Genomic DNA, 26551 nt, shown 5'->3' on the forward strand with positions numbered 1-26551 from the left:
GCTCTTTGCCATGTCCAATGGGCCTTTTCTGTGAACTTACCCTCTAAGAAGCCATCATAACAGACTCAAGATAGAATTGGCGAAAACAATTAATTGTGCCTCATTTAATGTAGTCAGTTGGATTATTCTTGTCATCTACTCTTTTTGCCAGCTTACATAGAGACCTGGATGTTTGCTTAGGTGATCCTGTATATCTGTGTGCGTTGTCTATATCAGCTCACCCTTACTCAATATTCATCTTGGCATCCATTCCCAGATTGTCATGTATAGATCGCTGTATCACACCAATGATCTCCTGCTCAGCCACAAGCCAAGCCGCGCTTCCGGGATCACTGAGAACTGAACATTGGCTTGTTTCTGAGCCATCATTTAACCATCCAAGATAAATATCAGGTTTCATACTGTCCTTTGTTACATGATTATGTTTGATTGCCATGTGCATCACAAGGCTGATTAGTTACATGGCATTTCATGGAAAAAGGGCATTTCCTCTGTAAACTAAACTGTTGTCACCCAGAAGAACAATATAGCAGTGCTTGATGATGGGGAGTGTTCACCACTCCTGACATGAGAGCCATGTATTCATCCCCTTGGATACAGATATGTTGGCAGTGTGCTGTAATGCAGTTGGTAAGTGCTGGATACATTGCCAGACAAGTGACACTAGACCAGAGATCCTTTTAGGAACATTTCCTCTCGAGTTGCAGTTGTTACAACAGGCTGTTTTCTCTCTCAACATGCCCCAGCCATAAAGAACAATTTGTCTGTGTATTTTCAAAGCAAACAATTGGGAACCTAACACTTCTAGCCCAGCCATTAATGTTCAGCACCCTATTGTCCAGGCGCACATGTGCCAATCTGTATGACAACCAGTCCAGGCGCACATGTAATCACATTACTCAGACAGATATTTTATAGGGACTGTTAGGCATAGGAACGTTATGAAAATGATATTTCCTAAAGGTACAAATTATCATTCAGCACAGCTGTGAAACTACAACTCCCAGCATGCATACTTGCTCTGCTATTCTCAGACCTCCCATAGAAATGAATGGAGCATGCTGGGAATTGTAGTTTTACAACAGTTTAAGTGCCGCAGGTTGCCCACCCCTGATTTAGCATTTACATTTTGTAATAAATAAAAAAGGTAAAGGTTTAAGTGGACCTATGAACCCATTTAATGGCAATCCATTTTATTTCTAGATCAGTATATGTAACATGGATTGATTTTCTTTGCAGTATAAAAAAATGTTTTGCTTTTTTTTTTTTTTCAGAAAAAAATACACTCAAGTGCAGGGTTGACAGATATTCAACAAAGATAGTGATAGATGGATATTGACTATATAGAAATATAGATCTAAAATAATGAGATTTATTTTATTAGATAGATTAGATACTAGATGGATGATAGATAGATATTAGATAGATAGATAGATATTAGATAGATAGATAGTACATAGAGATAGATAGATATTAGATAGATAGATATTAGATAGATATTAGATAGATAATTAGATAGATATTAGATAGATAGATAGATAGATAGATATTAGATAGATAGATAGATAGATTGATACTAGTTAGTTATTAAATAGATACTGGGTAGATAGGTTTTACTGCAAATATTAGGCAGACCAGATACATACATATTAGAAAGGTATTGTGTAGAGAGAAATTATATATATATTATGTAATTAGATTAATTATATATATATATATTTGAAATAAATTTGTTAGATACAAAGAATGATTATTAAATAGATAATTAAAAATTAGATGCACATAGAAATAAAAAAAAATATACTGTAAATATTAGGTAGATTTAAACAGGTAGACAAACAGATGATTTTATATATAAGAGAAAGAAAAAATACTTAGACACATAAATAGATATTATGTACATTTTAAACCTATGTATATTCTGTAATTAGGTAGATTTAGACATCAACAGATAGATATTGAGTAGGTAGAAGTATAGATATTATGTTATGTGATTGATGTGAAGTAGGTAGATATATATTAGGTAGATATATTAATTTGATATGCAGATTTTAAAAAGATATTAGATGTGTAGATTTTAGATAGATATTAATTAGATCAATATTAGGTAGATATTGAGTAGATATTTAGATTTTAGATAGATATTAATTACAGATAGATGATAGATAGATTGATACAAGTTAGATATTAGGTAGAGATAGATAGATAGATAGATAGATAGATAGATAGATAATAGATAGATAGATAGATGGATAGTAAAAAGGCAGCACTTTCAAATAGAAAAAATAAATCCACAGAGTTTATCCCCCCATGCAGGAAGCGACGTTTCGCTCTATACTGGAGCCTTTTTCTCAAGCAACAGAACATAGAGTTTATTAACACAAAGTGCAAGTGCATCAAATAATCAATTAATCAGTGACAATATACACACAATCCATAAAAATATATAGAATAAAGTGCAAGCATAGTGAAAAAAAATTCAGAAGTGTATATGATTGTTTCAGAATATTCCAAACATGATTGTGAATAGATAGATAGACAGACAGACTTTGTATCCCAAGAATAACATATCATAGCAGACACTTTTACCCAGTATTTTGGCTGATAGAGATTTTATGGACAGGAAATTCCAGAATATACTGTATATACAAAGCCTGTCCGAAGGTAGTACATATAGGGAATCATTAATTGTGGGAGATTACATTTCTATCAGAAGCAAACCTATAATTCAATGTACTACACCTTTGACTAGTTTTACTGCGCTGTTCTATATTCTGTTACTGTTATGACATATATGTTTAATTAGTCCATAGTAAGAACTTTAATTATTGGATAGTAAGAAATGAATACAGAGATCGTGGTGCCAAACCAAATCATTGCTTTAAATTCATAAGAAGCATTTAGTTTTCTCTGCAGATTAGAATTGTATATTCCTTGTGCTTTGCTTTTCCTGGCAGTAACCGCTTTACAAAAGAAAGCACTTTCTACAAGGTAAAAAAACTTTGTAAAGATTCCTCTCAAAGGGTTTTGGATGAAATGTGTGTCTATGCGGACCTAGGGGGATGAGTGATATGTCTGGCATGATGATTGTGAATTCATCTGGACTAATGGAGGAGTAGTCCTCTGTGTTTACTGCCTGGTGTATCTCATTAGCTTCTCTTTCACACTTCACACTAGGTTGTGCAAACACGGGGATAAAAGGGGCGCTATTGTGGCTGAATAATTAAAGACAAAAGGGACATATGGTCAATTGAATCTGTCCCTCCCAGTAATTGACACTATGTTCCACCTTAGAAAATCTGAATGGTGGTGTTTGTTACTAGAAATGTAAAGACTGTTGCACTGACTGCTCTGCGGCAGCCATGAACACCTGACCGGAGGAGACCGTGTTCCTGGTGTGAGGCTGAGTGTCTGTATTAAATGAAAAGGTTTTTTTCTTTTTCTTTTTTTTAAATGGCCAACACCTTGCTCGTGGCGTTCCCAGGTACAGCTGCTCGGACACAGTGCAACGCGTTTTATCCCTGCCAAGCTAAATACATTTCCAAGTTTCTTATGTTTGTGTTGCTAGGCTTCCTAGTGTGTTGCAAGTTTTTTAAAAAAAATTGGATTTCATTAAAATAAGGTTGTTGTAAAGGCTTACAAATTCTTTAAACGGTAATGGCAGCCAAAACAGCAGATCTGGTCAATGTTCTATAAACAACCCTTATAGGACAGAATATTCGGTTTCCCGTACCTTCTCTATGCTGATGATATCCAACTATATACTTCTTCCCGTGACATTAGCCCTGCTATACTACAGAACACCAGTGCGCTGTTCACCGTCTCTAACATAATGTCCGCTCTATATCTGAAACTGAATCTTTTCAGAACGGAACTTCTTGTGCTCTCTCCATCTACTAACCTACCTAAACCTGATATCTCCATCTCAGTGTGTGACACCAACATCATGCCTAGGCAGTAGACCCACTGTCTTGGTGTTATGTTTGACACTGATCTTTCCTTTACCCCCTATATTCAATCGCTCATCCCGTCGGCACCTGAAAAACATCTCTAGAATCCGTCCCTTTCTTACTGTTGAAACAACAAAACTCTCATTGTTGCCCTGATCCATTCCCATCTCGATTACTGTAACTCCTTAATAATTGGCCTCCCCCTCACCAGACTTTACCAATCTCTAATCTATCCTGAATGCAGCAGCCAGGGTCACCTATGTGTCTAACCGCCACTCCGATGCCTCCACCCTGTGCCAGTCATTGCAATGGTTGCTCATACATTGCAGGATTCAATTTAACCCCTTCGCAAGCTTCAACGTACCTGTATGGTAGAAGTCGTGTCTTTAAGCATGGAACCCGCTCACACATGCCGCAGGCTCCATAGCCACCGAGTTTCTGCTGTTTTTAAACAGCAGAGACCCATGGCAAATGTATGCGATCAGCCTTACAGCCTACATTTCACCCCTCAGATGCCGTGGTCAAATTTGAGCACAGAATCTCAACAGTCCAGAAGCGAGAGCCACTCTTTCCCGTAACAGCTTTCCCTGACTGAGATCAGGGAACCTTTTACACTGGACTAATAGCCAGAAGCCTCAAGCAGGCTTCGGCAGCTATTAGTGCAATATACTAATACAGGCCACCAGGTGGCAGCACTGCAGTATTGTTAGATTGAAAATAAAGTGGTCAGTGATGGCTATATAGCCATCAATTAACACAATGGGCAATCTAATGATTGCCAGTTATAGTCAACCAGGGTGACTTAACAAAAGATTTTTTTTTAAAAACCATAAAAAGTATATATGGAGAGGTATAATCAGTGCCCCTGGGGCACAGTCTGACGGTGTGACAGATACCTGGGTCAGTATGCATAGCTTTTTGCTGATTGTATGATAACTTAGCAAAGTATTGTGTTTGATATTGTCCGTAGGATCCAGGGTCGGCATCTCTGACTCTGTGACCATACATTGTGGACAGAACAACACTCTTTATATGCACTGATTATCTCTCCATATATACTTTTGCACTAGCACTTTATCTATATGAATGGTAACTGCGATACACCCGAAGTCTGATGGTTGATTTTAAATGTTCTTAATGTCTGTGAGGCCAGCAATGGTCATAACTCTGTGAGTACCAATAAAAATGATGATTATTTGAAAGCAATTGTGATGGAGTTATGATTAGTGATTTAATCTGATCTATGTATCTATGATTGGTTGCTCTAATGGTGATACTGGATCACTAATATAATAAGTTCAAGGGAAATAAGTTTTGGTTGTTTATGTATAGTTCCTCCTTAAATTAACTTTCCGTTGTGTCAGGTGGTGCTGATGATATTGCATATGCTGTATCATAAATTTATTAGAGTCTGCACATATGTGAATAAGTTATGCATATCCATAAACATATATAAACTTAAAGGGGTTGGCCCATCATAGACAATGGGGGTAAATCTTCAACTCCAGGACCCGCACCTATGCCGAGAACAGAACCCACCTCCACACGCTCTACCCATACAAGTGAATGGGAGTGAAACGTGCTTGCGCGGCAATCGCCAGCACTAAGCTAATTTCGACGGCTCCATAGAAATGAATGGAGGATGGCTGCGCATGCACATTGCACCCTCCATCACCTTTCCCCGCTTCGTTCTTGGTGTAGTTGCGGGTCCCAGAGATATGCACCCATTGTCTATGATGGGCAAGCCCCTTTAAAGAGATTCTTTCAGATTTAACTATTGATGACCTATCCTTAGCTTTGGTCATCAATACCACATTGGTGGGGGTTTAACTACCGTCCCTCACCCCCCACCAATCGGTTGTGTGACATCAGACCTACACAGCTTCATCCACTGTGTAGTGCCCATGCTTGGTTACTGCAGTAGTGTCGGTGCTGCACAGCTGATTGGTGGAGGTGACAGGACTCAGACCCCTGCCGATGTGATACTGAAGACCTATCCTAAGGATAGGTTATCAATAATTACATCTCGAAGAACCCCTTTAATGCATGAGAAAATGAGGTCAGACTATCTAACATTCCATATTACTTATGTCATACTACTAGAAAGTTTGTAGGGTCTTTGCACTAGACTTTGCCTGTAGCACTATGAATACTAGTGGGATGCCTTGTTCTAGTCAGCGACTAATACTCTATGGCAGATTGCTCACTTGTGCTGTTTATTTTCCCTGCAGGCTATGTGGTTGATGTTGCAAACAGATGAGCCTGAAGACTTTGTGATATCTACAGGGGAGGTCCACAGTGTTCGTGAGTTTGTGGAGAAAGCTTTCAAGCACATTGGGAAAACCATAATGTAAGCAAATGACATAACATGGAGACTCTATTAATGTTCTCTAAGCACTGGAACAATGTATGCAACCAAATGACATATAATTAAATATAAAATGTAAGACATGTGCATCACAGAGAAAAATAATGGCACCAGACAGCAGCGCGAGACAACCAATTCTGTTCTTGTAGACAGAAGTACGACTACAGCACTCATCCAGAGGGCTTATGTGGGTGCACGTCCCAGGTTGATCTCTTCCACCCCAGAGATCTATATAAATACTTAAATTTGGTTTGAGACGGCACACCAGATGATCTTCAAGAAAAATGTATACTTTTATTGATTTTTCAACATCAGTGGTACATATTATAGCAACATTTGGGCCCGAAATGTTGCTATAATATGTACCACTGATGTTGAAAAATCAATAAAAGTATAAAAAAAAATTAAAGATCATCTGGTGTGCTGTCTCAAACCGAATTTAAGTAACCAATTCTGTTATGTTATTTAAATTCCTTGGTTCCTGCAGTCCGCTATTCATCATAATGATGCTAAAGGATTTTCATATAGGCATGAATCGAGGTAGAAGGTGTGCCAGTCTGCTCCCAACTAGCTAGGCGTCTTCACCAGCTTATTTGTGGTATTACAGTCTGTGGCTCTCCATAATTCATTTGCAGCACTTTCAGAGTGCAAGAGCAACATGGAGGATGGCTCAAGCACAGTGGGTGAGAAACAATCATCTCCCATGCCTAAAGTATGCAAGACTGCAGCCAAAGACAAAAGGTTAAGGTGAGAACTGATAGTAAGCAGCTGTTGGTAGGCAATTCCATCATAAGAGGTGTGAAGTTTGAGGAAAATTGTGTTGAGATGTCTCCCTGATGCTACCGCTAGCAGGAATAGACGACGTATCCTTAATATTGTTAGGCAAGCAAAGCAGAAAAGGGAGGTGGATGTTATTGTCCATCTTGGGACAAATGATCTGGCTTTTCACACACTTGGAAATGATATACGGGAGGTTGCATCAACTGTTTCATTCTCTGCAGCATGACAGGAAGATGCGCATTAAGGAATTCAATGTATGGCTTGGTGAATGGTGTCTGAACCAAGGGTTTGGCTTTGTGTCTCATGTTAGCTCTTGTTGGAATGGAAAAGAACTGTACAAGAAAGATGGTTTGCATCTTTTTCTCAAGGGAACGAATGTCCTCAGTGAATAGTTCCTAGTATTTGCTAAGGAGCATTTAAACTAGGAAAGGGGGGCAAAAGAGTGATAATCCAGCAGTTCGACTGCCCCCCGGAACAATGCCAGAAGATGCCAGTAGCACATAGGTTAAGAAATGACAAGCTCAGAGTCTTGTCTACAAATGCTCGCAGTTTAGGGAATAAGATCAATGAACTTGAGGCTATAATAAGATCAATGAACTTGAGGCTATAATGGAATCAGAGAATATAGATTTAGTGGCTGTTACTGAGACGTGGTTCAATGGGAGTAATGACTGGGATATAACAATACCAGGGTTCTCTCTATATAAGGAAAGACAGAGAAGGCAAGAAGGGGGGAGGGGTGGCCCTGTATGTGAAAGATAGCATAAAATCTAATTTAATACAAGTTAGTGAGACCAATTTAGAGTCAGTTTGTGTTACCTTGCAGCTTGATAATCATAAGGTAAATTGTGTAGGTGTGATATATAGACCACCTAGCCAAGTCAAAGAATTAGATGATCTACTAGTTGAGGAAATAGCTAAAATGACATTGAAGGGGGAAGTTATCATTATAGGAGACTTTAATCTTCCTGATGTAAACTGGAAAACCAAAATAGCTAGTTCTGCCAGGAGTACAGACATTCAAAATTCCCTACTGGGATTATCTCTACAACAAGTAGTTGAGGAGCCAACCCAGAAGGAGGCCATTTTAGATTTAGTATTCACAAATGGGAATTTGGTATCTGATATTACTGTAGGGGAAAGCTTGGGATCTAGTGATCACCAATCAGTGTGGTTTGCTATAAGTACAGTGACTGATTCACACCACACAAAAACAAAAGTTTAAAATTTTAGAAAAACTGACTTTTCTAAAATTAGATTAGTGGTATACGAGTCCCTATCAGATTGGAACAATTTCAATGGAGTCCAGGAGAAATGGGACTACTTAAAAGTGGCACTATGGAAGGTAACAGAAAATTGCATTAGGCTTGTCAGTAAAAGCAAAAAAAGGAAGAGACCACTGTGGTACTCAGCAGATGTGGCCAAAATCATTAAAAACAAAAAGATAGCATTTAGTACCGTATTTTTCGCCCCATAAGACGCACTTCCCCCCCCCCCACACCCAAAAGTGTGGGGGGGAAATGCCCCTGTGTCTTATTTTACAGACTGCGATGTATGAGCCGGGAGAGAGGAGGGGCTGGAGTCCGGAACATCGGGCCCCCCCCACTCCACAGATCCCCCCACCCCTTAACAATGCCATCCACAAATCTCCCACCCCATAGCAGTACCATCTACAGATCTCCCATAACAGTGCCATCCACAGATCCCCCATAACAGTGCCATCCACAGATCCCCCATAACAGTGCCATCCACAGATCCCCCATAACAGGGCCATCCACAGATCCCCCATAACAGTGCCATCCACAGATCCCCCATAACAGTGCCATCCACAGATCCCCCCCATGACAGTGCGTCATCCACAGATCCCCCATAATAGTGTCATGCACAGACCACCATTAATTCAAAACTCCCCAAAAGCACACCTTTTGGTTAAAAATATCTATTTTCTTATTTTCCTCCTCAAAAAGCTAGGTGCGTCTTATAGGCCGGTGCGTCTTATAGGGCGAAAAATACGGTAATTATAAAAAAAAATAAAAAAAGAGGATGAGAGTGAGGCCAAACAAGTTATAAGAGCTTCTAAAGCACAGGCAGAAGAGAAATTAGCTCAATCAGTGAAAAAAGGCGATAAGACATTCTTCAGATACATAAATGAAAAAAGGAAACTAAAACAAGGAATTGCCAAATTAAAAACAAAAGAAGGAAGGTATATGGAAGAAGATAAAGAACTAGCTGACTGCCTCAATGAATACTTCTATTCAGTTTTTATGAAGGAAAAGGACCTCAGTTAGGAAGGAAGACAAATTAATCTTTTGATGCATGTGTCTTTACAGAGGAAGAGGTTCTAAGTCAGCTGTCTAAAATTAATATAAATAAGTCACAGGGGCCTGATGGGATACACCCAAAGCTATTAAGAGCTCAGTGGTGAACTAGCAAAACCATTAACAGATTTATTTACAGGAGTTGTCCCAGAAGATTGGAAATTAGCAAATGTTCTGCCCATTCACAAGAAAGGTAGTAGGGAGTAATCGGGCAGCTATAGGCCAGTAAGCCTGACATCAATAGTGGGTAAATTAATGGAAACCATACTTAAGGAGAGGATTGTGGAACATCTAAAATCCCATGGATTGAAAGATGAAAAACAGCATGGGTTTACTTCAGGGAGATCATGCCAAACTAATCTTATTGATTTTTTTGATTGGGTGACTAAAATAATAGATGGCGGAGGTGCAGTAGACATTGCTTATCTAGACTTTAGTAAGGCTTTTGATACTGTCCCACATAAAAGGCTTATCAATAAATTGCAGTCTTTGGGCTTGGACTCCCATATTTTTGAATGGATTAGGCAGTGGCTGAGGGACAGACAACAGAGGGTTGTAGTCAATGGAGTATATTCAGACCATGGTCTTGTTACCAGTGGGGTACCTCAGGGATCTGTTCTGGGACCCATATTTTTTAATATCTTTATCAGTGAAATTGCAGAAGGCCTCGATGGTAAGGTGTGTCTTTTTGCTGATGACACAAAGATTTGTAACAGGGTTGATGTTCCTGGAGGGATACACCAAATGGAAAAGGATTTAGGAAAACTACAGGGAATGGTCAAAAATCTGGCAACTAAAATTTAATGTTGATAAGTGCAAGATAATGCACCTAGGGGGTAAAAACCCAAGAGCAGAATATACAATCAGTGATATAGTCCTAACCTCAGTATCTAAGGAAAGGGATTTAGGGGTCATTATTTCAGAAGACTTAAAGGTAGGCAGACCATGTCATAGAGCAGCAGGAAATGCTAGCAGAATGCTTGGGTGTATAGGGAGAGGCATTACCAGTAGAAAGAGGGAGGTGCTCATGCCGCTCTACAGAGCACTAGTGAGACCTCATTTGGAGTATTGTGCTCAGTACTGGAGACTATATCTCTAGAAGGATATTGATACTTTGGAGACAGTTCAGAGAAGAGCTACTAAACTTATACACTGAGGAAGGAGTCGTGTTAACTCCGAAACGCGTCTGGTGTACACAAGTCTCTACAAAAGGAAGAAAAACCGCAGCTTACTATCTGCGCATCTTTACTCAATTTGCAACAATATCCGAATATATTTCATAAAGAAACGAAAGTCCGGTCTTGTCCTGGGAAAAAAGACATCAAGTTACTACAAATTTCAAGTGGGTGTAACCATACACCTACCCCGACACTTAAGCGGACTGTTTCCTTGTTTGCAAGTTTATAGCTCACATTTAAAGTTGATCGGAGGTACGACTACCTGCGCTGATAATACGTGGGACGCCATGCATGGGATAGGCATAAGGCCATCCTTCATATAAGATAGGGCCAGCGGCTATCCGTAGTATTCAGTATATTGGGCAGACTAGATGGCCAAATGGTTCTTATCTGCCGACACATTCTATGTTTCTCTTACTGTTAGCCTGGGATTAGGGATGAGCGAATCGACTTTGCATAAAACTTTGTTGTAATACTGTACGGAGCGAGAGCTCCAAGGTACCACTTGGAACCGAACCAGAGTTCGGTACCAAGGTTTTTTACAGTAATAATTAATTCACGAAGTTATTACACAAAGTCTTGTGAGACTTCACGAAGTAATAACTTCGGCTCATCGGAGCCAATACATTTTAGTACTGTACCGAGCGCTCGATCCGTACAGTATTACAACAAAGTTTTATGCAAATCGACTTCGGATGAAGCCTCCAAAGTCGATTCGCTCATCCCTAGCTGGGACTACACAGCAACGTGTCACACAACAGCAAGTTTTAGAAAAGTTGCACGACCAAAAACATTTGCGCCACTTATCCACAACTTGCTGTCACTTGAATATTGTAGAGCTGTGATTAGGCTGTAAAAACATAGCCAAACTGCAGAAAATTCCCACGCAAATCACAGTCGCACAAGACTTGCATTATGGTCTATGATGGCAAATTTGCATGTGAGTGGCGATTCCATGACCAAAATCCAACATTGGATTTTCAGTTGCAGTCGCAGCATGTCACTTTGATACCCTATTGACAATCATTAAATGTGATGTAATGCAACATTGCGATCTTCATGTAGCCCCAGTCTTAGGCTACTTTCACACTCGCGTTTTGGGCGGATCCGTCATGGATATGCAAAAACTGATCAGTTACAATAATACATCCGCATGCATCCGTCATGAACAGATCCGTTTGTATTATCTGTAACATAACCAAGACGGATCCGTCATGAATTTCATTAAAAGTCAATGGGAGACGGATCCTTTTTCGATTGTGCCAGATTTTCGCAGTGAAAACGCATCCGTCCCCATTGACTTACATTGTGTGCCAGGACGGATCCGTTTGGCTCAGTTTCGTCAAGCGGACAGTGTTTTGGTGTCCGCCTCCAGAGCGGAATGGAGGCTGATTGGAGGCAAACTGATGCATTCTGAGCGGATCCTTTTCCATTCAGAATGCATTAAGGCAATTGTGGTCAAGAATAGGCAGTTCTATGGGGGGTGCCGGCCAGGTGTATTGCGGATCCGCAATACACTACGGATGTGTGAATGGACCCTTAGGCCTCATGCACACGACCGTTGTGTGCATCCGTGGCCGCTGGGCCGTTTTGTTTTTTTTTTCGCGGACCATTGACTTTCAATGGGTCCGTGTAAAAATCGGAAAATGCACCGTTTTGATCCGTGTTTCCTGTCCATCAAAAAAATATGACCTGTCCTATTTTTTTGACGGACAACGGTTCACGGACCCATTCAAGTCAATGGGTCCGTGAAAGAACACGGATGCACACAAGATTGGCATCCGCATCCGTGATCCGTGGCCGTAGGTTACTTTCATACAGACGGATCCGAAGATCCGTCTGCATAAAAGCTTTTTTAGAGATGAGTTTTCACTTTGTGAAAACTCATATCCGACAGTATATTCTAACACAGAGGCGTTCCCATAGTGATGGGGACGCTTCTAGTTAGAATATACTACGAACTGTGTACATGACTGCCCCCTGCTGCCTGGCAGCACCCGATCTCTTACAGGGGGCTGTGATCCGCACAATTAACCCCTCAGGTGCTGCACCTGAGGGGTTAATTGTGCATATCATAGCCCCCTATAAGAGATCAGGGGCTGCCAGGCAGCAGGGGGCAGACCCCCCTCCCTCCCCAGTTTGAATATCATTGGTGGCCAGTGTGCGGCCCCCCCGCCCCCCCTCCCTCTATTGTAATATCATTGGTGGCCAGTGTGCGGCCTCCCCCGGCCCCCCCTCCCTCCCTCTATTGTAATATCATTGGTGGCCAGTGTGCGGCCTCCGTCGGCCCCCCCCCTCCCTTTATTGTAATATCATTGGTGGCCAGCGTGCGGCCTTCCCCCTCCCTCTATTGTATTAATATCATTGATGGCCAGTGTGCGGCCTCCCCTCTCCCCCCCCCTTGCCCGATCATTGGTGGCAGCGGAGAGTTCCGATCGGAGTCCCAGTTTAATCGCTGGGGCTCCGATCGGTAACCATGGCAACCAGGATGCTACTGCAGGCCTGGTTGCCATGGTTACTTAGCAATATTACAATATAAGAAGCATCATACTTACCTGCTGCGCTGTCTGTGACCGGCCGGGAGCTCCTCCTACTGGTAAGTGACAGATCATTAAGCAATGCGCCGCACAGACCTGTCACTTACCAGTAGGAGGAGCTCCCGGCCGGTCACAGACAGCGCAGCAGGTAAGTATAATGCTTCTAATATTGTAATATTGCTAAGTAACCATGGCAACCAGGCCTGCAGTAGCATCCTGGTTGCCATGGTTACCGATCGGAGCCCCAGCGATTAAACTGGGACTCCGATCGGAACTCTCCGCTGCCACCAATGATCGGGCAAGGGGGGGGGAGAGGGGAGGCCGCACACTGGCCACCAATGATATTACAATAGAGGGAGGGGGGGGGGGGGGGGCGACGGAGGCCGCACACTGGCCGCCAATGATATTACAATAGAGGGAGGGGGGGGAGACGGAGGCCGCACACAGGCCACCAATGATATTACAATAGAGGGAGGGAGGGGAGGCCGCACACTGGCCACCAATGATATTACAATAGAGGGGGGGCCGGGGGAGGCCGCACACTGGCCACCAATAATATTACAATAGAGGGAGGGGGGCCGGGGGGGGGGGGGGGGGTCGCACACTGGCCACCAATGTTATTCAAACTGGGGAGGGAGGGGGGTCTGCTCCCTTCTGCCTGGAAGCCCCTGATCTCATACAGGGGGCTATGATACGCACAATTAACCCCTTCAGGTTCGGCACCTGAAGGGTTAATTGTGCTGATCACAGCCCCCTGTAAAAGATCGGGTGCTGCCAGGCAGCAGGGGGCAGTCATGTACACAGTTCGTAGTATATTCTAACTAGAAGCGTCCCCATCACTATGGGAACGCCTCTGTGTTAGAATATACTGTCGGATCTGAGTTTCACGATGTAACTCAAATCCGATGGTATATTCTAACATAGAGGCGTTCCCATGGTAATGGGGACGCTTCAAGTTAAAATATACCATCGGATTGGAGAAAACTCCGATCCTATGGTATATTAACTCCTGACTTTACATTGAAAGTCAATGGGGGACGGATCCGTTTGAAATTGCACCATATTGTGTCAACGTCAAACTGATCCGTCCCCATTGACTTGCATTGTAATTCAGGACGGATCCGTTTGGCTCCGCACGGCCAGGCGGACACCAAAACGACTTTTTTTTCATGTCCATGGATCCTCCAAAAATCAAGGAAGACCCACGGACGAAAAAACGGTCACGGATCACGGACCAACGGAACCCCATTTTGCGGACCGTGAAAAAATACGGTCGTTTGCATGAGGCCTTACTCAGATAATATTGTAGGCCACTGTATAAAGGAGACCCACATCTTAGGATAAAACTTAGATTATGGACATTCACATAATTTCAAAAACAATATGGTACAGGTGGAGAAGTAGAAAAGCTGTAACAGACTCTCTAAATTGGAGTTATCCCTGTCATGTGATCAAAGTAATAGTTATTCAATAAAAAGTAAAAATAAAATTAAAAAAAATTAAAAAACAAACACCAAAATATTAAGTTTAAATCACCCCCTTTCCCAATTATACATATAAAATATATAAACAATAAATAAACATATTACATATCGCCATGCCCAAAAAAGTGCGAACTATTAAAATATATGGTTATGATGCCAAATTTATATACGGCAGGTTTTTTATGTTTTACTTTTGCAGCATAAAATCACTTTTCTATAAAAAATAAGTTATATTTTGCAATAACATTTTTATTTCTTAGCAAACATTTTTTGTGGGACGAGCTGTAGTTTTTGGGATACACATGACTATTTAATTGCTTTTTATAAAAAAAAATTGGGGAGGTAAGATGACAAAAAACAGCAATTTCATCATTGTATTTTAATAGTTTTTTACGACGCTCACTACGCGGGATAAGTAATGTGATCCTTTTCTAGATCAGGTTGTTACGGACACGGTGATACCAATTATGTGTAGCTTATTTTATTTTTTCATTTTCATCAATTATAAAGCCAATATGGAAAAAAGCTATTAATTTTTTTATTGCAATTTTCATTCACATTTTTTTATATATTTTTTTTATCAAGTCTCACTTGGATCTTGAATATCCAGTGGGACTGATGGCTGTACTATACTCTGCAAAACTGATATTGCAGAGTATAGCAGAGTCAGTTTTACGCTAACATTCACCCTGATCAGGACCCGCCTACAGCAGGGCCTGTTTATTATATTTTTTCCATTGAGGATTCTTTTGTGTAATGTGACCATGGAGCAGGAGTGAAGCACTTGCTATTACTTACCGCTCCGTGGTCACCCGCCGGGCCACCTCGCTGCACTTTCTTCCTGACTTACGTGCGTGCGTAAGCGCGCACTATGACACGACTCTGTGTGACGTCAGAACGACAGTTCACGGACCCATTCAAGTCAACGACAGCAGAAAAGATGATAGAGGAGCTGTGGAGCGGCGCCCCTACAGGAAAGGTAAGTACTGTTGCTGGGGACATGGCTTGGAGGGGGAGATGGTGGCACTGGGGGGCAGTTAGGCGCGCAAGCTGGTGGCACTGGGGGGAAGTTGGTGGCACTGGGTCGCAAGCTGGTGCTATTGGGGGCAGTTGGTGGCACTGGGGGGCAAGCTGATGGCACTGGTGGCAGTTGGTGGCACTGGGGAGCAAGCTGGTGGCACTGGGGGCAGTTAGTGGCAATGGGGGGCCACGCTAGGGGCAGCTGGTGGCACTGGGGATGCAAGCTGATGGCACTGGGGTGGCAGCTGGTGGCACTGAGGGAGCAGCTGATGGCACTAAAGGGGCAGCTGATGGCACTGGGGTGGTGAAGAGCTAAAGGTACTGGGGGAACGGAGCTGATGGCACTGGAGGGAACTGATGCACTTGGGCAGTTCGCACAGGGGGGAACAAAGGGTTTGGGGACTGATGGCAGGGGGTCTGATTAGTTTTTATAAAGGAAAACAGTATATTAATAATTTTTTCTTATTAGATTACTCGATTAATCATATAAAATAATCAATAGAATTACTCGATTTTTAAAATAATCGTTTACTGCAGCCCTAGACGCAATACTGTCAGAATACAGCAATGCATTCTTTCTATTTTTTAAAAGTATTAAAGCATAACAAAAATGGTATAAGTTTGGCATCACTGTAATTTTACTGATTCACAGAATAAAGTTAACAGGTCATTTTTACCACACAATGAATGCCATCAAAGAAAAACCCATAAAACAAGGGCGCAGACGCTTTTTTTTTTCTAATTCCACTGCATTAAGAATTTTTTTCCAGCCTCCCATTACATCGTCCTGTAATAAACAAGCCTTCATATGGCTATGCGAACAGAAAAATAAAAAAGTTACGGCTGTTTTTGCAGACCTATTCATTTCTATGGGGACACATACATGGTCGTTCCTGTAATAGAACAATGCTTATTCCATATTGCACACCAGAATAGCCCTTTCTAGTGAGGGGAGTGAGAAAAATGCGGAATGAACGTAGATAATATCCGTATTTTGCGGACCGAAATAGACTCAGCCGTGTGCATGAAGCCTTTTTGGTGATTCTTTGAATCCTTTTCTATTGATTTGTACCTGAAGCAGAGAATTTCCCCCATCAAAAAGTGATAGACCCTCTTTATCTGGTAAATGTGCAGATAAATATAACGTACTGAGCAACTATGTACATTATGCGAGAGTGAAAAATATTAAATGGAAGGTGATTTAGAATTCAGGCTTTGTAGCAACATGTCGTTCTTACAAAGCTTGAGCCTCTTTGCTGGATGTACCCATTACAGTTTTGACACTAAATAATTTTTTATGTATTTCTAATTCAAAAGACTTGAGCATGTCAGCAAAATGGTTACACCCTTGTCCTGTCTTTTCACAATTAACTGTTGGCTCAGTTTGCAGGTCCCATTAACAACGATGATCTTATCACATTAACTTTAGCATATGTCATTAACCATTCGTAAGGCCAGGATTGCTTTTTATGACATTTCGGGGGGACGTAACTAGTAATATTCCAGATTGAAACATTTTACCACCAGTCTTTAATTCACAGGGGGAAAGGGGGTTAAACGCTACTTCAGTCTGTCAGTGCCTAGATGGTGTTTAACGTACCGAAGTCTCTGCTTGTAATAAAATTCCAGTCTTTCACAAAAAGTTTTGGTGGACCAAAGCTTGACACTGTTACTGACTGCTTCTCCGCTGATCGGCAGCTGGACTGAATTGCTTCCACAGAGTCAGCTTTCATAGGAAGTGTAGCGTTCACCACATTAATTCCTGGTTGAATATATAATCACTATTTATGGGTATGTTCACACCGCTATATTGTCATGTCTAAAAAATATGATGTGGAATTCATGGCAGAAATCCAAAGCTGATCTTTAGATCTTTGACACGAATTTGCAGTTTGAAATGTTGTAGGTCCGCACACAGATTATCTCCATTCAATGGGGCTAATCCACATGGGGTAACGTCAAAATGCAGCATGTCACTTCTAAGCGTGGATTCCAAATCCGTGCGGAAAAAAATGCAGCATTTCAGCATGGATACCTAGTGTAAACAATGAGACTCTGGTTTCCCATGGAATTAATACCATATAAGCTTGCCCTTATAGGTAAACACATGAGACCACGGGCGGACTGGCAACTTAATGTGGCCCTGGAAGAAGAAACTAAAAGTGGCCCAAAATGACAGAAGGTGGGAGCAACACAAGTAGGTGGGCTCAGCCATACCATATGCAGTGAAGGCTACAGGTGGGGTAGAAAGCCATGGGCTCCTGTGCTTGCTGCAGTATTCATCTGTATCACCTGTATCCTGATAATGGTAATACAGTTAAATTCAGAAGGTCATCTGTGGAACCAGGCTGGGAACTTTAAGTACCTGATATTTCCATCCTTGCTCCCATCAATGTTTAGAGTGTTGAGTGTTGATGAATCACAATGCATTGTGATTTGACCTGAGAAAGGGAGTGGTCCACTCCTGAAATGCGTTATTCCAATAAAGCGAACCTTCTTAGCAAGCTACCCGTATGACGACAACTTCTTTGGCAGCAAGATCACTCGAACTGGACCATTTGATCTACTAGATGAGGCAAATGAGACTACCTAACCAAGGTACCATGTAGGGTGTAAAGCTCCCTTTATAATCTGCCTGTGTAAAGGGCCTCCGATTACTGGATGAACAAGAGAAATACTCGTTCATCGGGTAATAGAATTGTTAATGCATGGTTTGATGGCAGCAGATTGTCTATACAGCACTCTGCTGTCGGCAAACAATGGCGCTTTATTGGGGACAAGCAATGGCATTAGCGATCGCGCCCTCCCATACTGTGGAGGGGAACGCTGCGTGTAAACATGTAAATGCAGCAGTCCCCTCCACTGACGAGCAGGCGATTGCTGGGAAGGAGCGCTTCCTTCCCAACAATCGCTTGCTACATCAAGCCATGTAAAGGGGCCTTTAGGCTGTTGTGTTTGTAATATAGACGGTATTACCATGGCCATGCACAGGAGAATAAATGACAGGCGAAATGAATGACTACAGCTGTTGACCAACTATAATTTACAGGGCCCCATAGCAAAATAAGATGGGGCCCCACCACCTGGTGTAAGAAAATAAAACAGCAGCATAATTGGCTCGAATTAAAGATATGTGTAATAGCGCCATATATGAGAAAACCCCACTTTATAGCAAAAAGCCAAGCGCTACAGTTATAGTTTCACTCATGCCATTAACTATGAATTGATCAAGTTTCTTCAATCTATAGACCAGTTATTAAGAATATTACCAAAAATTGTATGTACCATGTTGGATTTTTGGCCAATAATTTGATGGTTATGGTAAGGTGGGCCATCAAATTGACATCACGAACCATTGATGCCTAACACAGCGCTGTCAGTAGGTGATGATGCTGACAATATGTTTCCTCCCTACCGCCAGCAAAAATCAACCAAATATTTAGCGGGTTTTCGAGTTGTATTAGTTGTGTATTCAGGCATTTAATAATATTGTGCCAAGCGATTGAAAATTGAGAAAATATTGTTAAAATAGATGGTGAAGGCAGTGATAGAGATTGTCTTTTCCTTTGGGTACAAAAATTCACATATTTTGTGAGTGCAGTTGAGAAATAAAGATGATTTATGTCTTTAAAATGTAAGGACTCATATCTGCCAATAGTTAAAGGCAGACTGTCAACAGTTTTCAATAATACAAAACACATAGGGGACTGGGACAGGAAGGTAATACCTTTGTCACAATTTATTTATTTTTTATCCAAGGAGTGATGTAAAAATTAGCTTTGATTGTTGCGGGTGCTGATCCTGCAAGTCTACCAGGGCAAGTCCGCTGGCTGCAATGCTGGCTGTATAAGCCCCTCCCCTGTGCTGTGAGGCATGTCGTTGGCGGTTTCCTAGTTGGATACTACAGCCGTCATTCACAGCAGAGGGAAGGCCCTTTGGGAAGTGCCCATACACTGAGCCTGAAGCACTGCAGCCTGCTGGCACAGCCCAGGTGCACTTTCAGGAGTGGCACCAACTTCGATCAAAGCTACCTACCGGTATGTCTAGCTGCAGTTGTGCATCGACAAAAAAACAAACAAACTGCAAATTAGGGACATTAAAGCTACTCCCCAGGATTGCCTTGGAATTCCTCCAAAATGGCCTGATAATACCCCCAAAATGCCCATTGCACAAACCGTGTCCGATCTGTATTCCAGTTTATGGTATTGTCCCACCAAAATCAGGACTGTTAGCACATTCTATATATTAGATTAGTGGTTAATTTGATAACTGGCAGTTATCTTGCTACGATTATATGCAGGATATACAGAATACAGTATATATTGTGGAAATGCCACACTGCTATAGGCATGAAGTGCCCTAGTACCAGATGCAGTACTCTGACCACCGGATACATATTTTAGTGAATGTTCATAGTCTTTTTACACATTATAAATATTTACTCACAATCTCAGCCGAAAAAGTGCATGGATTTATTTTGTACAGATGGGATGGATAAGACCCTTTCGTGATGATGAAAGGGAAGTTTAGGTTGATCAAAAAGCCTCTGCCAGAGGAGGAGGAAAAATGTAAAGACAAGAAACGTACTACAAAAATCATCAAATTATTTAATTTTTATTATTTGTTTACCAATCATCACTAATTTTTGCAGTATTTTACAATTTTTCAATCAACACTTTTGAACTATTTGTGAGCTACAGTTGCAACTGAGATTATTTGAATGTGTGAACACAGGGTTTTACACCTCAGTTTCCAATTAAGGTTTATACAAGGGCTATCATTTGGAATGCACAACTTGGGCTTTTCACACATGGCAAGAATGTGACAATATGGGAAATTATTCTAGTGGCAGGTCTTCTCCTTTGTTCCGTTTGATAATGCGTTTACACTCTCCTAGGGAGATGGGTTTGACGCCAGGCTCTTTGGGAGGTGAAATAAAACAGCCAAATGTTCCTACCCAGGTCTTTGAATGTGTTCATCATCTGTTTATCTTCTTTACAGGTGGGAGGGCAAGGATGAAAATGAAGTGGGCCGCTGCAGTGAGACTGGAAAAGTCCATGTGAAAGTTGATCACAAGTACTACAGACCCACTGAAGTGGTAAGTAGGAAATTCTACATCTCCCCTACTGCCAGCTAATTCAATCAATTGCACTGTAATTGCCAGCATGTTTGGCCAGCTGTCCAAGGTCTAATTGACCCCCTGCTACCAGCCTCTGATAGTCAAGCTGTGTGCAGTCTCACCCGCATGACCCCAGTAAATAGTAAGTAAAGAAAATAAAGCAACATTTAAAGACTAACATAACAGTTTATAGAAGGCTGTTTTTAGAGATGGCGGTAAAGGGTGTCTGAAATGGAAGTGAAATTCTCAACTTCTAAATTCACTTTTGAGTAAAACAAAAAGAATGGTCTTGCTAACAAAAATGAGCACCCGCTTCTGGGCCGGATCGGCATTCTTCTCCTAGCTTGGTTATTGAGTTCCCATATGTCCAGAGAGAATAATAAGTATGTCCCTTGACTTTAGTTGTAGCTGGAAGAGTTTTGCGGTACATACTTTGCTTTTTAATAAGCAGCCAGTTATTAAGGGAAATTCCAAAGCAGCATCCCTAGCTAGACATAGGAGCTTCCGAACATTTTAGTCATGATGGTATGTCTTGTCACAAAAAAAAATAAAACACATATTCCAGACTGAAGCTGGTTAATTGTTACTATAGGACAAAATGGAGGACATTTATCAAAAGATTTACACCACTAGTGTTAAAAGTTGTAAATTATGGACTGTGCCATATTTGTTGATAATTTGAGACTTTTCCAGCTTCTCACCATTTTTCTGAAGGGGTGAGGCTTAGCGGGAGGGGTGGAGCCTATAGCAGCCTGCCTGGATTTACTATAACTTGCGCCAGAAACTGGCGTAAATTGGAGGCCAAGTCTAAGCCAGCCCCTAGCTGGTGTAGACTTGAGTTTCTAGTGCAGAATGCCAAGGATTAACCTAATTTGGCAACTGCCTCTTAATAAATTAGGTGCATCTCACTCCAGGGCACAGGGGACAAGACTGGCACATGAGAACTCCAGTCTTGATAAATGTTCTCCATTATGTCTGTAAGCGGTTAAACATCAGTAGATAGTAGTTATACAATATTCTCCACGCCAAACCGGCAGAGGTACAATAGCCAAGAATACCCCAGGCATTCTCTCACTATACCGCTGACTGGAAGACGGAATAATGTCCTCTTGAACTACAGTTGAAAAAGAAGTGATGGCACAAGATATGCAGGCATAAATAGTAAAAAATACATTGGTATATTGTGCCTGGGCCTTATGGACTTCATTGCATTATCAGTGGTCCAGTTCAAACTCATGGCCACAGTACTGCAAGACAGCAGTGCTAATCATTGGATTATCTAACCTGGAACTGGTTTAGGCCTCTTTCGCACGAGCGAGTTTTCCGCGTGGGTGCGATGCATGACGTGAACGCATAGCACCCGCACTGAATCCTGACCCATTCATTTCACTTGGTCTGTGTACATGAGCATTTTATTTTTTTTCACACATCAGTTCTGTGTTGCGTAAAAAACGCAGCATGTTCTATATTCTGCGTTTTTCGCGCAGCCCTGGCCCCATAGAAGTGAATGGGTCTTCAGTGAAAAACGCATTGCATCCGGAAGCAAGTACAGATGCAATACGTTTTTCACTGATGGTTGCTAAGAGATGTTGTTTGTAAACCTTCAAAATCAATCAAAACGCATTGCACCCGCACGGAAAAATCTGACCGCAAACGCAGACAAAACTGACTGAACTTGCTTGCAAAATGGTGTGCGTTTCACTGAACGCACCCGGAGCTAATCCGTCACCCTCGTGTGAAAGAGGCCTTATATTCTAGCAGGATGCTGATGGTCCACTGATTCTGAAAAACCCAGCCTCCTCAGTCCATGTTAGGAATGTTCTAAATCACCTTGAAGTTCCATGACCTGCAAACTCATACATGAGAGGCCACAGAATTAATATTCTTAGAATTTACAGCGCATTTCCCCATATGTATTGTCTTTTTGGCAAATATAGTTATTTTTTATTGTGACCCATTCCTTTAGCAGGAATCAGGTACTGCCATGAAAAGTTACTGTGACGACTTGTACAGTAAAGCACTATGGGAAAGTCTGTCGAGACGAACAACATGTTCCCATGCTGGAATCAGGATGTACAAGACATTTGCATAAATTAATCTTAAATCCTTAATCCTATCATTCTTATAACTTCCTTAATCTCATAACACTTCAGTGAATATTTTTGTCTGCTCGGCTTAATCGTTATTTCTGGTGACTAACTTTTATATAGGTTCTGATATTTGTGTGGATATGCAGTAACACGGTAGTTTCCCAACCAAGGTTCCTAGAGCCCCGATCAGGAGAACCCCAGAACACAGCAACAAGATGATATGTCACTTGTACAATGGGGAAGGCAAACGGATTTCATCCTTCTTAAAGCAATAAACATATCTGAACCAAATGTTAGTCCTGGACAAGAATTATGGAACACTTCACCTGCCCATACACCAAGACTGAGATGTGTATGGCATAAGGGGTTCTCCAGGAGTGGAAACCAGTTGGGAGTCTTCTCATTACACAAACAAGAATGAGAAGGGATGATTTAGATTGCTAATAGACATTATATGTGCAGTTTTGGTCATTATTTGCTTTATTGAGTTAATTATGTAAGTACCGCTTTCCCTTAGGGCTCACTTACATGGACGGATGCACAGGGCAATGATCCCAAACAAAAGCGTTCATTCCTGATCATTGGCTGCTGGTTCAGCTGCATTCACGTGCAGCAACTATCCTCTCTGTACGGGGAGGAACGATTACTACTGCATGACTGTCCAAACTGGTTCTATTGTATTTCGGCAGGACATCCCTGTTTACGCGGGGCGAAGTGCTGCCGGCATACAGTCATTTTATGTGCCACATCACAAAGAGGTGATCACCCTATGAAAGAGCATTTGCTGATTTGTTCAGTGATCAGTGGCACCTTTACACAGGACAATTATTGGGAGTGAGTGTTCATACTAACGTTTGTCCCTGACAACTGCCCCAATCCGCAGGCCCTATAAAAGGGCTACTTATTAAATCACCCCCCAGTGCTTGCCTGATGTAAGCAATACAGTGCAAAGATAACAGAACTCACATAGTAAACTTAACAGAGATAATTTAACATATTAAAAATAAGTCACAAAGTACCAGGGTGGATTTGATTTAAATCACTAGTCAGTAAGGCTTGATTTAAATCATAGTTTTCTACATAAAGACTAATTCTTGCTGGTATAACTTATAATATGCAAGTAGATGAAGATTTTTAGAATATCAACTTTTCATATTTGTTTGATTAGGTTGATTCTGCATTCATAGGTTTGTAGAAGTTCGGATTAAGGTCTTTTTCTCAACTCTGTTCATGTTATAAAATGTTTGCTGTGAAGAAGAGGCATGTGATCTCTGCTGAGTCAAATTCAGTTTTGAGAACTGCAAAAGTAAACCAAGCATCTGTGATAATATCTTGTAGGCAGAGAAACTGCCCAATAATCTTACAAAAACCTCTGGAAGAGCATGACATTGTGAATGGATTAATGGAATTTATTTACCAAAAAAATTACACATATAGAAACATAGAATGTGTCGGCAGATAAGAACCATTTGGCCCATCTAGTCTGCCCAATATACTGAATACTATGGATAGCCCCTGGCCCTATCTTATATGAAGGATGGCTTTATGCCTATCCCATGCATGCTTAAACTCCTTCACTGTATTTGCAGCTACCACTTCTGCAGGAAGGCTATTCCATGCATCCACTACTCTCTCAGTAAAGTAATACTTCATGATATTACTTTTAAACCTTTGCCCCTCTAATGTAAAACTATGTCCTCTTGTAGCAGTTTTTCTTCTTTTAAATATTCTCTCCTCTTTTACCTTGTTGATTCCCTTTATGTATTTAAAAGTTTCTATCATATCCCCTCTGTCTCGTCTTTCTTCCAAGCTATACATGTTAAGGTCCTTTAATCTTTCCTGGTAAGTTTTGTCCTGCAATCCATGTACCAGTTTAGTAGCTCTTCTCTGAACTGTCTCCAAAGTATAAATATCCTTCTGGAGATATGGTCTCCAGTACTGCGCACAATACTCCAAATGAGGTCTCACTAGTGCTCTGTAGAGCGGCATGAGCACCTCCCTCTTTCTACTGTTAATGCCTCTCCCTATACACCCAAGCATTCTGCTAGCATTTCCTGCTGCTCTATGACATGGTCTGCCTACCTTTAAGTCTTCGGAAATAATGACCCCTAAATCCCTTTCCTCAGATACTGAGGTTAGGACTATATCACTGATTTTATATTCTGCTCTTGGGTTTTTACGCCCCAGGTGCATTATCTTGCACTTATCAACATTAAATTTTGGTTGCCAGATTTTTGACCATTCCTCTAATTTTCCTAAATCCTTTTCCATTTGGTGTATCCCTCCAGGAACATCAACCCTGTTACAAATCTTTGTGTCATCATCAAAAAGACACTCCTTACCATCGAGGCCTTCTGCAATTTCACTGATAAAGATATTAAACAATATGGGTCCCAGAACAGATCCCTGAGGTACCCCACTGGTAACAAGACCTTGGTCTGAATATACTCCATTGACTACAACCCTCTGTTGCCTGTCCCTCAGCCACTGCCTAATCCATTCAACAATATGGGAGTCCACGTACAGCCTTATTCTACATAATTAAAAAACTAATCTTTATTTCATGATGGAATAACCTTTGGATGGTAATCTATTTTCCTCAAAAAGCATTTTATATAAAAAAAAATCTGATTTAAATAAAAAAAAATCCTAATTTTTTAAAAAAAATCATTGATTTTTATCCACCCTGCAGAGTACTCAAATTGCCGTTTGCTTCTCTTCTTCACATATATCAATTGTGCCCGGCCAGTTGTTTTATGCCAGGAGCTGGACACAACTGATATATGTGTACTGTGAGTCAGCACACCGATCCAGCATCTATACACTGATGGCGCTGGACGGAAAAACTGTGCGTGCAGTGCTTTTCTGTCCAGCGCCATTGGACATCTGGCATTACAACATCTCATCAGTTCTGGATTCAGTTCCCTCTTGGTATTTTCTGCTTCATCCCAGAGGGGAACTGAACTGGATAGCCGGACATATGTGAAGGGGCACTTACAGTGTATACATTGCCCAAATAAGCCTCACATTCCCCACAGTCCAAGGCTTTACATCACATAACCTATGGTCCATGGATCTGTGGAACGTAGGAGTTCCTCCAAGAACAAGTGCTGCCATCTTTACAGTAAGGATGCGATCTGAGGTTTCTCCATGGTAAAAATGTTGAGTATTACTGCCCTGATGTAATGTTTGGGGGCAGATTATTTTTAGCTTAGGAGTTTACTGTGCTATTGATACTAATATCCATTGTGATTGGGAATGGTGTTTCAGTATGGAGATTGTATGTTTGTATGGACAGTATGTTTACGGTTAAATATTATTATAAATGTTATGGTAAATACTATTACTAACATTATATCACATTTATCGGTGACATAATGATAAATATACCGCCTTACACCAATTTTAATACAATTTCAAGTTGCACATGTATGAGAGAGCACTTTTCTACTTAAAGGGAATGTGTCATTAGAAGATGACCTATTGTTGAAATCACATTTTTTTCCATGTCACTATCTATAGTTAATAAAAATGTATATAATCCTGAAATTTTAAACTGGCCACTAGGCCTAATACTAGGTTGTGAGTTCCTGTTTTGTGTAGGTGACTTTTCAGTAGCTATTATCATTAAAGGCAGAATTACAATGATAGATATCACCTCTATATAGATAACACAGAATCCACCGTTCACAATAGGTGATATCACA

General features: G+C 41.2%; 1 protein-coding gene across 2 annotated transcripts in view; it reads left to right on the top strand.

Moving 5' to 3' along the window:
• The window catches only part of GMDS (GDP-mannose 4,6-dehydratase), a 543088-nt gene that overhangs the window by 409667 nt on the left and 106870 nt on the right, over positions 1–26551 (top strand). For both annotated transcript variants that reach the window (XM_040432856.1, XM_040432857.1), the window contains exons 9-10: positions 6182–6300; positions 20637–20733. In XM_040432856.1, coding sequence (XP_040288790.1) covers positions 6182–6300; positions 20637–20733 — 216 coding nt within the window. The remainder of the gene's footprint in view (positions 1–6181; positions 6301–20636; positions 20734–26551) is intronic.

The sequence above is a fragment of the Bufo bufo genome, chromosome 5, assembly GCF_905171765.1.
Source record: "Bufo bufo chromosome 5, aBufBuf1.1, whole genome shotgun sequence".
NCBI classification, from domain to species: Eukaryota; Metazoa; Chordata; class Amphibia; order Anura; family Bufonidae; genus Bufo; species Bufo bufo.